Source organism: Alligator sinensis, unplaced genomic scaffold (genome assembly GCF_000455745.1).
Source record: "Alligator sinensis unplaced genomic scaffold, ASM45574v1 scaffold1336_1, whole genome shotgun sequence".
Classification (NCBI taxonomy): Eukaryota; Metazoa; Chordata; order Crocodylia; family Alligatoridae; genus Alligator; species Alligator sinensis.
Window position 1 is genome coordinate 252,738 of NW_005843037.1, and position 12,788 is coordinate 265,525.

Sequence of the window (12,788 nt, forward strand, 5' to 3'; positions counted from 1 at the left end):
CTTTACAGACTGCATTTTGCTTGGTGAGCTGATCTTTCTGTCTCCATTTTTAGTGCACAAAACATGAAAGCCATTCTGCTTCAGCATTACTCTTACATAATGTGCCCACTTTGGGGTACCTCAAGTATAATGTACAGGTTGAAACTACCAACAGTATTGGAGACTTTCAGGGGCAGCAGTGACCTTGTGCAGAAGCACAAGCTGGCTGATCTCTGAGGATCTTCAGCTTCTTATGTCTAAGAAACTGAACCCTGGAATAGAGGTTTTCCCAAACACTGAACTGAGATGCCCAGTATACTTTTCTCACTGCTCAAACTGCCATGGTCCCACCTGTTCATTAACTGATGTACTATATAATGTTAGGGTCATGTGTGTGTATATGTATATGCACATCCATTTTTATTGAAAGCTGTTTGCCAAGCCAGGCTTTTCTAATTAAGTTAGCATTGATTGTACTCTATTACATAATTTCAGAGTGCTTTGACAACAAGGTAAAAGTTCCCATAGGGAGATCTAATTCAGTTTTCTTTCATTTTGCAGTCTTTTGTCCAAACACTGATATTTTTCTACTTACCTATTAAGGCAGAAAGCAGGGGAGAGTGGCTTCTTAGTTCAGACAAGCATAAGGTTTCATAAGCAACAGCCTACTATTTCTTATCTAGTGAGCTATGAGTACTTTCCGAAAAATATTGTGATAAGAAAACATCTACTAAGATGTCTCCCTAACTGACTTATTAAAACTAATATTAAAATTTGAGCTGTACTCTAAATTATGCTTTTTTTTTCTCTGACAGAGCGTTCCCAGGTAGACCAATTGTTGGCTATTTCCTTGAGGGAAGAAGAGCTGAGCAAGTCCTTGCACAGCGTGGACAATAGTCTCTTGCAAGCTCGGACAGCTCTACAGGCAGCCTATGTTGAAGTTCAGCGGTTCCTTGTATTAAAACAGCAGGTAATACTCAGCTTTAAGTTGTCTGAGAAATGAATAGCCTTAAGAATTGCCTTGATAGGACTGATTTTTACATCCCATTTATTTCACAGATAACATTGGAGATGAGTACATTGAGGAGTCACAGAATCCAGATCCTGCAGGGGCTACAAGGTATGAAGATATAACGAAATTGCTGGATTTGTACTCTGCTGTATATTTTATAAGCTCAAGCCTTGAAGAGATTCTATGTTTGGTTTCGCTTTGCATTTCCAAGAACAATTCAGACTAGAATATTTTAGCAAGCTTCCCTCCTCATTCATTTCTACTAGTTTGTTCCAAGTTCCCAAATGGACCTGATCCATTTTTTAAAATTAGAGTGCCATCTAGTGGCCCAGTAAATTTTTGCAATATTTTTTCACTCTAGTCTCTTTCCTTGGGAATTGTTTATCAAAGTTACTTATTTATCTGTGTGACTTCCGTAAATATCTAATATGACACATAAGCATCCTTTTCTCCACCCCCTCTTCTCTAGAAACATTTGAACCTTCTGAGCAGTCAGAGCAGCTTACATGCAACATCACAAATGAAAGAAGAAATAGCAGAACACAGACGACAACAGCTGACCTGTTTCCTCCAAGCCCCTTCTTCCCCCTGCTGGATACTTCATGTCTCTCTGCCCACATTTCCCCTTCTAGTACTGCCTTGGGAGCCCCTGCCCATGTAAGCACCTCTGCAAGCATTGCATCCACCACTGTTCCTGATTCATCAGTTCAAATTAAGAAAGAGCCTGTGCCTGCGGAACATGGAGAAGAGAGCATGAATACTGAACTTCCTTGCTCTGTGCGTGTACCTGAAGCAGCAGTGCAGCAGAAAAATGGTAATGTTGACTTGATATATCTTTTAAAAGGAAGGTGTAGTTCAGGCAAAACAGGAGCAATAACTTTGAAAAAAATAAAAGTAATTTGAGCCTCAAATCTGCCAATTATTCTTCAGGGATGAGCTCCAGTTGACATCAGTGGGGCTTTACCCATGTGAATAATTTTGCAGTAATCAGGGTCTTGATTTGTAAGCAGGTTAAGTGGCCTGCCTATTGTATTTTAATTGGGTACATGCAAATCATGGATTCAAAGGGCCTCTAGTTTTGCTTTACAAGAACTGAATAGATCCAGATTTTACATGCTACATCCCATTTGGTAGGGGGGAAAACCTGTAATGACAAATTTTGTATTGTTACTTTTATTTTATAAACATAATTCCTTTATTCTGTATTATGACAGGCAGCAATACAGCACTGATAGCTGAGATCCATCCACAAAGGACAAACAACAGCTTAAGCAAGCTATTTAAACACTCTTATGAGTAGTTAAAGGATTCAGAGGGGTTTTAACTTAAGCTCATATGGGCTTCTTAAAAACAGTAATAATTAGTGTAAGATAAGATCCTTGTCTTGAATTGCTGAAGAAATTCAAAATCTTAATTCAAAGACCACATAAAATTAATGATACCTGCTTTCTATTTCTGAAAGTCTGACTTACTCCAAGAGTTTTGATACATTTTTATCGATGTTATTTCTGCCATCACTTGCATGCAAATAACTCATTGGGATGAGTGCCGTGAAGAGTGTTAAGCAAATGCATAACTTTTGGCCAGGCAAATACTTAGTTTCATTAAACTGTAGTCATGTAGCAAAAATTGCTTTGATAACCATTTCACTAGATGATAAAAACTGCATGTGAGCATGCCCCATTTTCAGGGGTGACTAGAGCCTCAATCCCACTACCTTTCTTTGAAACTTAAGTTTCTGAGTTACTTGAAAAATAAAAAAACTCCTTTACTCTATTTAACTGTACGGGTTAACATAGGCATAGCCAGAGGTTTGGCTCCCCCACAACTTGAGGAGGAAGATACCAATATTAGGAGAAAAACTGGACTGTATTATTAAATTAAACATGCGTTACATTGTTTTCCATTTGGCAAGCATATTTATTGTTCTAACACAAGTCCTGCATTTGTCCCAACAGAAGATTTCAGTTGCACCAATTACATCCTGGATATGGCTGACACTTTGCATGCACCCTTGCCACCCTGGTATTATCATTTGATGTGGTCAGAATTGTTTTAACCTTGCTTAAGTATTTGCTTGTTCTAATATAGAGCTAAAAGGTATGTGGTAACTGATTTGCAGCACAGATAAATTAGCATACTGGAAGGGGTCATTCCAGAGAATCAGATTTGTGTGATATGTTTGACAAAATTGTTGATTTTTGTTAAGCAGATTATACTAGTTTTATCTTGCTTCTTTTGAGACACACAATTAGAGCAAGTTAGCTTTTTGTTGAGGATTCCCACCTTTCACGTGAAACAAATGGATCCAAAATAAAATGGTCTAAAAGTTGTTGTAAGTGCAACCTAGCTTCTGTGTACATCTAGCTTTTAAGGTAAATGTAACTTCTTTAAGACAGCTGTCCCACGTATTTAATTTCACTGCTGGATGTCTCTCACCTGGGCTTAGACCAGAGACTCTTTTGTACCTTAACTGTATACATATAATGTGTTCTTGCCCCACCTCTCCTCATGACCCTTTGAGGGAATAAAAGGTGATATGCATTTGATACTACTGTGTTCCTCACAGTTGCCTAGCTAGAGGCAGAGAGCACTCCTTCAGAGTTCATGACAGCCTTTGAACCTCAGAAAAAATCCACAGATTTCATTTTTGAAAGTTTTTTGTTTCCAGAAAACACCTTGGCTGAACTGTGATAAATGCTGCGGAGGCAACTAGGCGCATAGCTACTCAAGAGTAATTATTCCTTAATAACCCAGCTAGCCAAAGAGCTTTATGGCAGTGCAAAACTCATCTATGATGATAGTAAACCAGAAAGCTCTATCAAGTTCAGTCAGTTTGGCACGTTGATGTCATTGTCTTGATACAGTCCACTTTAGGATTAAGCATCACTCACTTTTGTGAACCTCTCTGCATTCCAGGCCTGGTATATAGATTCTCTACTGCCCCTGGAGCATCTGTAATCCTCAGTATTGGCTGAATCTTTCTCATACAAACCCTGGTTAATATTCTCAGGTGCCAGATTGCCAGTTTTGCACCATGGCTTCTCACCTAGAGAACAGCACCACATTGACTTGCTAACAGATCTCAGCACCTTTGGGCAGTGCCACTTTATCCAATTTGGTGTAGTCTTCCAACAGTTCTGATACTCAGAGGATCTGTTGACATCTAGAACCCGTGTCTAGGGACACTTTTACTTCTTCCCAGATGGTTGCAAATACTGATAAAATAATGGAAGAATCCAGAGATCCATTCTTCTTTGCACCTTCGGTGAAATTGATGCTCCAATTCTTAGGGGACACAGAAGGCTTCCAAGTTTTTGTTAAGAGTGTTGAATACATACTAAAATTCCCAAGAAAAAGTTTCAGAACAATCAAATTCCCTGGCAGTTATATTGCAACAAGTTTAGCTCTGCCAGTCAAAGAGGCCATAAAAGACCTAGTCAAAATGATATGGCAAACCCCTGCATCCTGTCACATTATGATTAAATGGGCAGGCGCATGCAGAGTGCCACTTTGGGGCACCATTGAGTTTTATTTTCATCTCGAACATCACTTCTGGCGAGCAGTGGCCAATGATGTCCCTCAAGGGTCTGTGCTTGGTCCATTGTTTTTCAACATCTTTATCAATGATTTGGATGTGGAGGTGAAGAGCTCGCTGGCCAAGTTCGCAGATGGCACCAAGTTTAAAAATAGGCTTAAAAATAGGCTGCAGATACAGGCGGGCCTAGACAGGATTGCAAGTTGGACAGATCGGAACCAGATGAAGTTCAACATTGAAAAGTGTAAAGTGCTCCATCTGGGGACAAACAGTCCCCAACATACTTACAGGCTCAGTGGCACCAAACTGACTAGCGCCACAACTGAAAGGGACTTAGGGGTAATAATAAACTATTGTATGAACATGAGCAGTCAGTGCAGTGCTGTAGCCAGCAGGGCAAACAATACTCTGGCATGCATCAACTGATGCATCTCAAGCAAAACTAAGGAAATAATTTTTCTGCTTTACTCAGCATTGGTGAGTCTGCAGCTGGAGTACCACATCCAGTTCTAGGTACTGCACTTCAACAAGGATGTGGAAAAGCTTGAGAGAGTCCAGAGAACAGTTACCCATATGATCAGAGACTTGCAAGGCAAGCCAGACGAGGAAAGGCTGAGGGACTTGCTTCTCTTCAGCCTAAAAAACGGAAGCCTAAGAGGGGACTTGTTAGCAGCTTACTGCTCCATCAGGGGAATACATCAAGGGCTCTGTGAACTACTGTTCACCATAGTACCCTTGGGGGTGGGGGGGAAAGCAGGAGTAATGGCCACAAACTCCTGGAAGACCGTTTCAGGCTTAACGCTAGGAAAAACCTCTTCACAGTTTGGGTGTTCAGACTGTGGAATAAACTCCCACTAGAGGTGGTGCAATCACCTACTCTGGAAATCTTCAAGAGGAGATTGGACAGTCATCTGACTTCAGTTGTCTTTCCTGCCTAGTGCAGGGGGCTGGACCTGATGATCTTGCGAGGTCCCTTCCAGCCCCTTACAATCTAGGAATCTAATAATTCTCTCTGGTTGTTGGAGCCACAGATGAGAAAACCAGGTTGACAAAGAAAAGGGAAACCAAGAGGCTAGACCAGTTTCATGCGGGCTAGCTGGTGAATAGGCCAGCAGTTTTGAATAGCCAGTTTTAACAGGCTTTTGAAACATGTTATGACATTCAGATCTGTGAGAAGTTGGTGGACCTAAAAGATACTCTTGGTCTCTGGACAAAATATGTTCTTACTAAGAAAAACATCTAGTGACCAAGACAATCCTATAAGCAGGGATGCAGCAGACATCACAGCCAGCACCATAGCATTTACGATAGTCATGTGCCAATCAGCATGGCTTCAGGAATGAGATTTTCCCAAGGAAAGATAGAAGGAAAGACTTCCCTTGTAAGGGCATGGAGCTCCCTTTAGCTCGAGGACTGAAAGCTTGCAAAGGCCCGAGAGAGTCAAGAGTGTTTTCCCCCTTGTACACGTGCTGGCTCAAATACTCTACACAATACAAAGGGGCCCTGTTTCCCTCCAGTTTTCACTTCTGTTCCTCTGCTGCAGCCTATAATTTGAAAAGGAAAACTTACCCCCCTCCTAAAAGTGGCCGAGATCTCAGACTGAAGCATCCTGCTGCACCACACACTCCAGTGCATGGAGTAGCCACCACTGAACAGCAAATCTGACATTTGCTTGACCAGTATAAACCAGCTAACCGCATGCTCTTCAGGGTGGACTGATGGCTCCTGGAACAGGTGGCAGAAGGGGAGAGAAGAGAGAGTGAGAGAAAGAGATCGATCTATCAACATCTCTATCGATATCGATAGATAGATAGATAGATAGATATGTCTGTATATCTCTATATAGAGATACCAGATAAAGTAACTATTAAAAACTCATCCCATGTTCCTCCTAGATGGTAATTTGGAATAGCAAGTTAACTTCCAAGGTCTTATTCTTTCCATGCAGAGGTTTTTCTGTGTTCACTGAATGTGAACAGGGCATTCATTAGTTTGTGACAAAGCCACCTGACAAAGCCACTAAGAATGTCGTCTTAAGTGCTTGTATCTTGCTGAGAGATCTGAAGGCACAGCAGCAGTATTGGACAAGAGACTGATGTGAATCTTGACTGTATAAAACTATGCTCTGAGACTGTCAAGGTGGGCCTGACATTGGTGATGAGAGCATATTTCACCAGTGCTCCAGCTGCTTCTGTAGAAACTCGGTATAATGCTGCCATAAGTCAGCATTTCCCAAAGTGTGGTGTGTACTCCCTGGGGTGGGAGGCTTGCAAATCACAGGTAGTGATTGCGCTGATTCCACCTGTTCATGTACCTCACTTGCCCCCAGCCTCCCCCATACATGCACATGTTCTACCACCACTGCTAGTGTTTTTTGGGGGGTTTTTTAAACCCAAGACTTCCTTTGTGTGTGTGTGTCTGTGTGTGTGTGTGTGTGTGTATATAATATATATATAAAAATTGCTGCACAGATTGCAATATATTCAATATTTATTTACTTATTTATTATTTACTTCAGAGGAGATCAGCCAGAAAACTTCAGTGTACCCAATTATTTCTGCAACTATCTCCTTGTCAGAACTGACTGCTGCTTTCCAGCAACCTAATCAAGATGCTTCCAAACCTGCTATGGACACGGGAAGGACCAGGCTGCATGGGACCCCTTCCCCTTCCCAGTCACCATCTGCTCTCAGCAGAAGAGGGGCAAATGAAACCCTGACTGAAAGCACTTTACCTGACCCATGTAGTAGTTCCCTTCCAAATAAGTCATTTCCTTTAGAAACATCATTAGATAAAGACTCCAAACCATCAGAAGAACAGCCTGAGCAACAGGCAGAAACTACTCTTGTGTCTGCAGAAAGCAAAGGGAACAGGAGAAGGAAAAGGCTAAGAAAGAAGAAAACTCTTCGTGCAGCCCACATACCTGAGAATAGTGACACTGAACAGGATGTAATTGACTCTAAACCTGTTAGGAAGGTGAAGATTGGGAAGGGACCCAAAGGTGAAAAAGTTACTACGTCCACTCCTCCAAAACAAGAGGATGAAGGCAGTACTCAAGAAGCAGAGAGAAACAAAGATGAAAATGACAGTGATATTTCTCTTGAATTAGTGGAAATCACAAACCCTCAGTTTGAAGTAGTGGCTATAGGTTCATCAGAGTCAGGAAATGAAAAACCAGACAGTCCATCCAAAATGGACTCCTGTGGGCAAGCATTAATGGAGGCACCTCATTCTGGTTATGATGAAGTGAGTTCCACCAGTGAGATTGGCACAAATTGCAAAGATGGTGTTAAGAGAAGGTGAGAGAATAAATCAAGCTAGACTTGCATAAAATATTTGTCTTCCATAATAGTTAGTCAAGCACCTCCCTTTCTTTTTCCTATGCAAAAATCTTAATGTGGGTTCCTGGGGGCACGTTTGTCATTCACATCCGTCTCAGCACTGAAGTCAAGGACTATTTATCCCTTTACATGCCACAAATTGAATTGGTTGCTTCATGCACCATTCCATAGTAACTTCTCCAGAACCTTTTTCTATAGGAACTTTGTTTTGTTTTATTGGACTTCTGAACTACCGCTGAACCAGTGCATATAACTATATTGTCTGAATACAGGAGAACCAGAATCATTTGCTTACTAGTGGTTTGCAATCTGCTTGATTTGCAGCAGGGTGCTGAGTAAAGGATGAACAGTCACGGTGTTCTGTTGCAGTGCTGGTGCCTCTTCTCCACTGTGGTGGAGCTCATTAGAGATCTTGCACAGCTGATTTAGGAAGCAGCACCCTTTAAAATAAATGCTGCAGCAAACAGCTGAAACATCTCAGTGGTCTTGTGCAGCTTTTTACTGTGGCTACCCTATATTACTTTGTAAATCTTCATCTTTGTGAGGGGGTTGGCAAGAAACCTGACCTTGCAAAGTGTCTGGGCTCTACTATAACAACAGGCAAAATTATATCTTCCTCCTTTTTATTTTACAGTGTGGCTGAGACCCAGACTTCTCTATCATCTATAAGAGGGTCAAAGAATTCTTCAGGTATATTGTTGACACATTTTTTCTCCTTAATGGTAAACTTAAGTCCAGTCCAAACATGCTTTTAAAATAGCACAGTGTTCTTGGATCTTTAAAACTTAAGACATGCACAAGATTAGAAAAACTAACTGCATAGCAGTCTTTAGTATGTTATCCTGCCTTTCACAAGGTGTACTATACTTCATTTTCCCTTCTGCAGTTCGGTCTCCAATGGGAGCTGGGGTAAAACTTGGTGATTTGGAAATAGTGGGGATAACCCTTCAGTAGTAAATTCTTCTGAAGATAAACTTGTTCAGATTATTTAAAAAATGCAGCTCCTTGGTGATCATAGGGTTTCTTCACTTGTCTCCCACTGTAGGTATATATATCAGCTTTTTAGTTGCACTAAATCGTCTTTGTTGCTTTGTCAGTCCATGGATTTCTCTCACTCGCCTCTGATCATAGAACCCTAAATTGCATAGTTATCAGTCCTAGTTGTACCTCTCTAATTCATGAATACCTGCATAGGATTTTCCCAACTGTTTCTTTGAACAAACCTCTGCCAGTTCCCCCTCTATGTTCTTTTACCTGTGCCCTTCTGAAGAGCTTTCCTAGTCAGGTATTGGCTACATTGAACCTTTTTGGTGTTAGCCTTCCCAGGCTCTCCAGACCAAGCCCTATTTTCAGTCCTTTTCCCTGGGTTACTGTTGGAGACCCTTCTCGGTATGTCTGGCTTCTACTGAGAGAAGGCTGCCTACTTTTACATTATCTGGTATGATCCTTCTGTCATGAGTGTGTTTCCCCCCTGAAGACTGCAGCTGAACTGCTAATTTGTAAGTAGCTGAGACCTTTTGCTTGTTGTGCTGGCTGCACCTGTAATTAAGTGGATACTGGTCTGATTTCATGAAGTATTTTTACTTGAACAGATGCCTTATTTAAAGTACATGCCTTGACATCTTTCTCTTTTATAGAAGTGTCTTCAGAGCCAGGTGAAGATGAAGAACCTACAGAAGGGAACTTCGAAGGACATGAAGCTGCTGTAAACGCTATTCAGATTTTTGGGAATTTGCTATATACTTGCTCAGCAGACAAAACTGTCCGTGCCTACAACTTGGTTGTAAGTGAAGTCTTCATGTTCACATCCTGCTAGTTATGTGGTTTGCAACTCCATTTTCTTTTTGCATTTTTTTTTTTTTTTCTGTGGGTTGAAGGAACTATCTTAAGGAATCAGAAATCACAGTAACTTTTGTGTGTCATTGTCTATATCTCTGCAGAGCATGCAGTAACTTTCGTACTGTGATCAATCTAAATTCTCCCATTATGGATTTTGTAACCTTGCTTTCAGAATAAAATTATGACTTTAAAATAATCAGTTACCTTGATGAGAAATTTGATCCGTCTGTTGAAAATACTTAGTGTGTGCTGGACACCGTACTTGTCAGATGTACAAGTTTCTCAATCTGCCATGGGGAGTAGGGAGGGACCATGACTTCTGGACTTCTTCCAGAACTGTCCTTGCTTATCCAATTGATAACTTGGCATAAGAAGTGAAAACCAAGCCTTTCCTGGCTAGATGGCATGGGGAGTTTTTGAGGACATGCACCTTTATTTTCCACAGGAAAGTAGGCAATCTGCTATTTTTAGTTGAGGTAAGAAGTCGTTTTTTAGATAATGGACAAATGTAAGTCAGTAGCTCTTTCTTAGAGGCCTGAGTGTGTGGCATGTACTTTCAAAAGCCTTCTTCTCCCCCCCAGCAAATGTAATATTTACTCGGACTGATTGATTGTATCTACTGTTTAATATATCAACAAGTTTAATATTAATCCTATATAAGTCATCAGAACTCATGAAAGTGCTAAACATGGATAGCCATATGGGGACTCATTCAGGTACATAAAAAGGAAAACTTTTAAAAAGATCATACCACCCAAAATTTTTATGGCTAGTTATTTAATCCAGGATTAAATACCTAGTAATTGTTCTAATGCTTTCCATCCATACATTTCAAAGTACATTACAAAAATGGTCATGACCCTGATTTCCTTATTGCAAGTTCTGTATGCACTGCACGATGCTACCTTTTTTTAAAACTTTCTTTAGCATGACTGTATTTAACACAACATAGATGGTTGTCTGTGTGGGCCTATGTATGTGTTTTGGATTTCATTTGGACTACAATTCAGGAATATTTTGTTAAATAGGAATTCTGCATTAAAAGTTTCTATTATTGGTTTATCTGTCTTTGTTGCAATGGGTGCTGATTCATTGCAGGAAATTAATGGGTGGATTTGGATTGTAGTGTCCTCCTCCTTCACTAGAATCAGTGTATGTATATGTTTAAACATAGGGTAGGGTATTGATATTAAACTGGATAACAGACTTTGTGCTTTGCTTTAGAGCAGAAAATGTGTCCGTGTCTTTGAAGGACATACTTCAAAAGTGAACTGCCTTCTGGTTACTCAGACATATGGAAAGAATGGAGTCCTCTACACTGGCTCTAGTGACCACAATATCAACTGTTACAATATTAAGGTACTTATAAGCATTGTATTAAACTATAACCACCTTATATGTGAGAGTCTTGAGGGAATTTGCATTAAAAAAAACCCAAACAAACCCCAAAAAGTTGAACCTTTCAAATTCCTGTGTGCTAGCCATTATTCCCATTCTACATGTCACAAATTTCTTAAAAATCTAGTGAACCTTGAATATATATCTCTCATTAAGAAAATGAGCGTCTTTCAGCTTGTGGACTGTTTGAAGTCATGTTTGTGGCCTTGATAGAAAATTAGACATAAATAATGTAAATGTGAGAGAGAGGATGCACAGTCCCTGGTGGACTGCTTTTTAAATATTTGGAATTTTTAATATTCATTGGCATAGGTGAAATAGTGGGCTTGGTGCAGGTAACTGCAACTAGTTTACCCAGAGAAACCTCTCTCTTTCAAAATATCCATTTTTCAGTAATCAACTGCTTTTTGATCAGTACAGAGGCAGTGCATCAAATGAAATGAGGAGTAGGGCTAGATAACTGAAGAGAGAGGCTGCCATCTAGAGGTGTGCATCCAAGTTAACTTGTGATACTTATTTTTCTCAGCTGGCTATGGAAGGTGCAGTTCTTGGCATCACAGGCTGCATAGCTATCATAGGAATTGACTCCATACTGAGGGATGAAGTTGTACCTTTTGTACTTGAGACAGGGGGTCAAACTGGGAGAGAAGTTCTGAGCTGGACCTTGAAAGGAAAGGTTATCCCCTCCTAACAAGTAAAGGTGTTTCTGGAAAGACTGCAAATATGGCAATCTGTCCACATGACATAACTTTCAAAATTAATGAAGCCTCCTATTTCAGGGCTAATTTCATATTTATTGCTTGTATTTTTTTACATGCACTAATGGTTGTTACAGCTTTTAGGTGTGTAGCTAATTGTTAAAGTAAGACCAGTTGAGGTGAGTTCTGTTTGGATAGAGGGACTACACCGCTGTTGGAATAAAACTGGTATCAGTCCCAGACTATGCGTCTCCCCAAGAAAATCTCCCAATTTTCTGATAAGATAAATGACATCCTTTTTTGTCCCAGTTATTTAGAAATATTCTTCCCCACTGCCCGAAAACCTTTCAGCTCAGCTAATGGCAAAATGTAACTGTTTGTTTCCTTCTGTCAGACCAGAGTATGCATAGAACAGTTTAAATTGGAAGATCGGGTGCTCTGTCTACATAGTCGATGGCGAATTCTCTTTGCGGGCTTGGCAAATGGCAGCGTGGTCACTTTCAGTATAAAGGTCAGTGTGTTAGAAAACCAGCAAGTGAACTCCACATTGAGGCATTTGATCAAATCTCATTCTTTCTTCCCACCACATTCCCCTTTATTTATTTTTTTCTCTCCAACAACAAGAACACTCATAAATGTAATATGTCTGTGTAGGCATTAATGCGTAAATGAAAAATGCCTTGCATGCCCCTGTCTGAAGCCTTTTCCCCTGCAGTTCCTTTCAATTGCCTCAATATGTTTTCAGAAGAATTTCCTGGCCTACCTCAGGATGTTATTTTTCTGAATCTTCATGGCTCATGTGATCTAAAGGCATGTTTTGCTTTGGCTGCTAATACTCCCTACATCAGTGCTTCCCAAACTCTTCCTCGGAATGACCCCATTTATGTCCCCATTTCCTCAGCAAGACCCCATTTTCCTCAACATGCCCCTTGCTCCCCATCCATAGCTCCCTGGCCCTGCCAGTGCCCTTCACTTGCATCCTG

At 40.6% G+C, this 12,788-nt stretch overlaps 1 protein-coding gene across 3 annotated transcripts in view; it reads left to right on the forward strand.

Moving 5' to 3' along the window:
• Positions 1-12,788, forward strand: part of ZNF106 (zinc finger protein 106) — a 90,400-nt gene that overhangs the window by 40,732 nt on the left and 36,880 nt on the right. For 2 of the 3 annotated variants that reach the window (XR_003092055.1, XM_025193329.1), the window contains exons 9-16: positions 795-949; positions 1,039-1,099; positions 1,461-1,805; positions 7,048-7,828; positions 8,505-8,560; positions 9,508-9,653; positions 10,934-11,068; positions 12,200-12,316. Coding sequence is in view for 1 of the 3 variants with exons in the window: in XM_025193329.1 (XP_025049114.1) it covers positions 795-949; positions 1,039-1,099; positions 1,461-1,805; positions 7,048-7,828; positions 8,505-8,560; positions 9,508-9,653; positions 10,934-11,068; positions 12,200-12,316 (1,796 nt within the window). In the remaining 2 variants the exon portion in view is untranslated. Of the gene's footprint in view, positions 1-794; positions 950-1,038; positions 1,100-1,460; positions 1,806-7,047; positions 7,829-8,504; positions 8,561-9,507; positions 9,654-10,933; positions 11,069-12,199; positions 12,317-12,788 lie in introns of those variants that run through there. The other variant, XR_003092056.1, reaches the window with a different exon arrangement.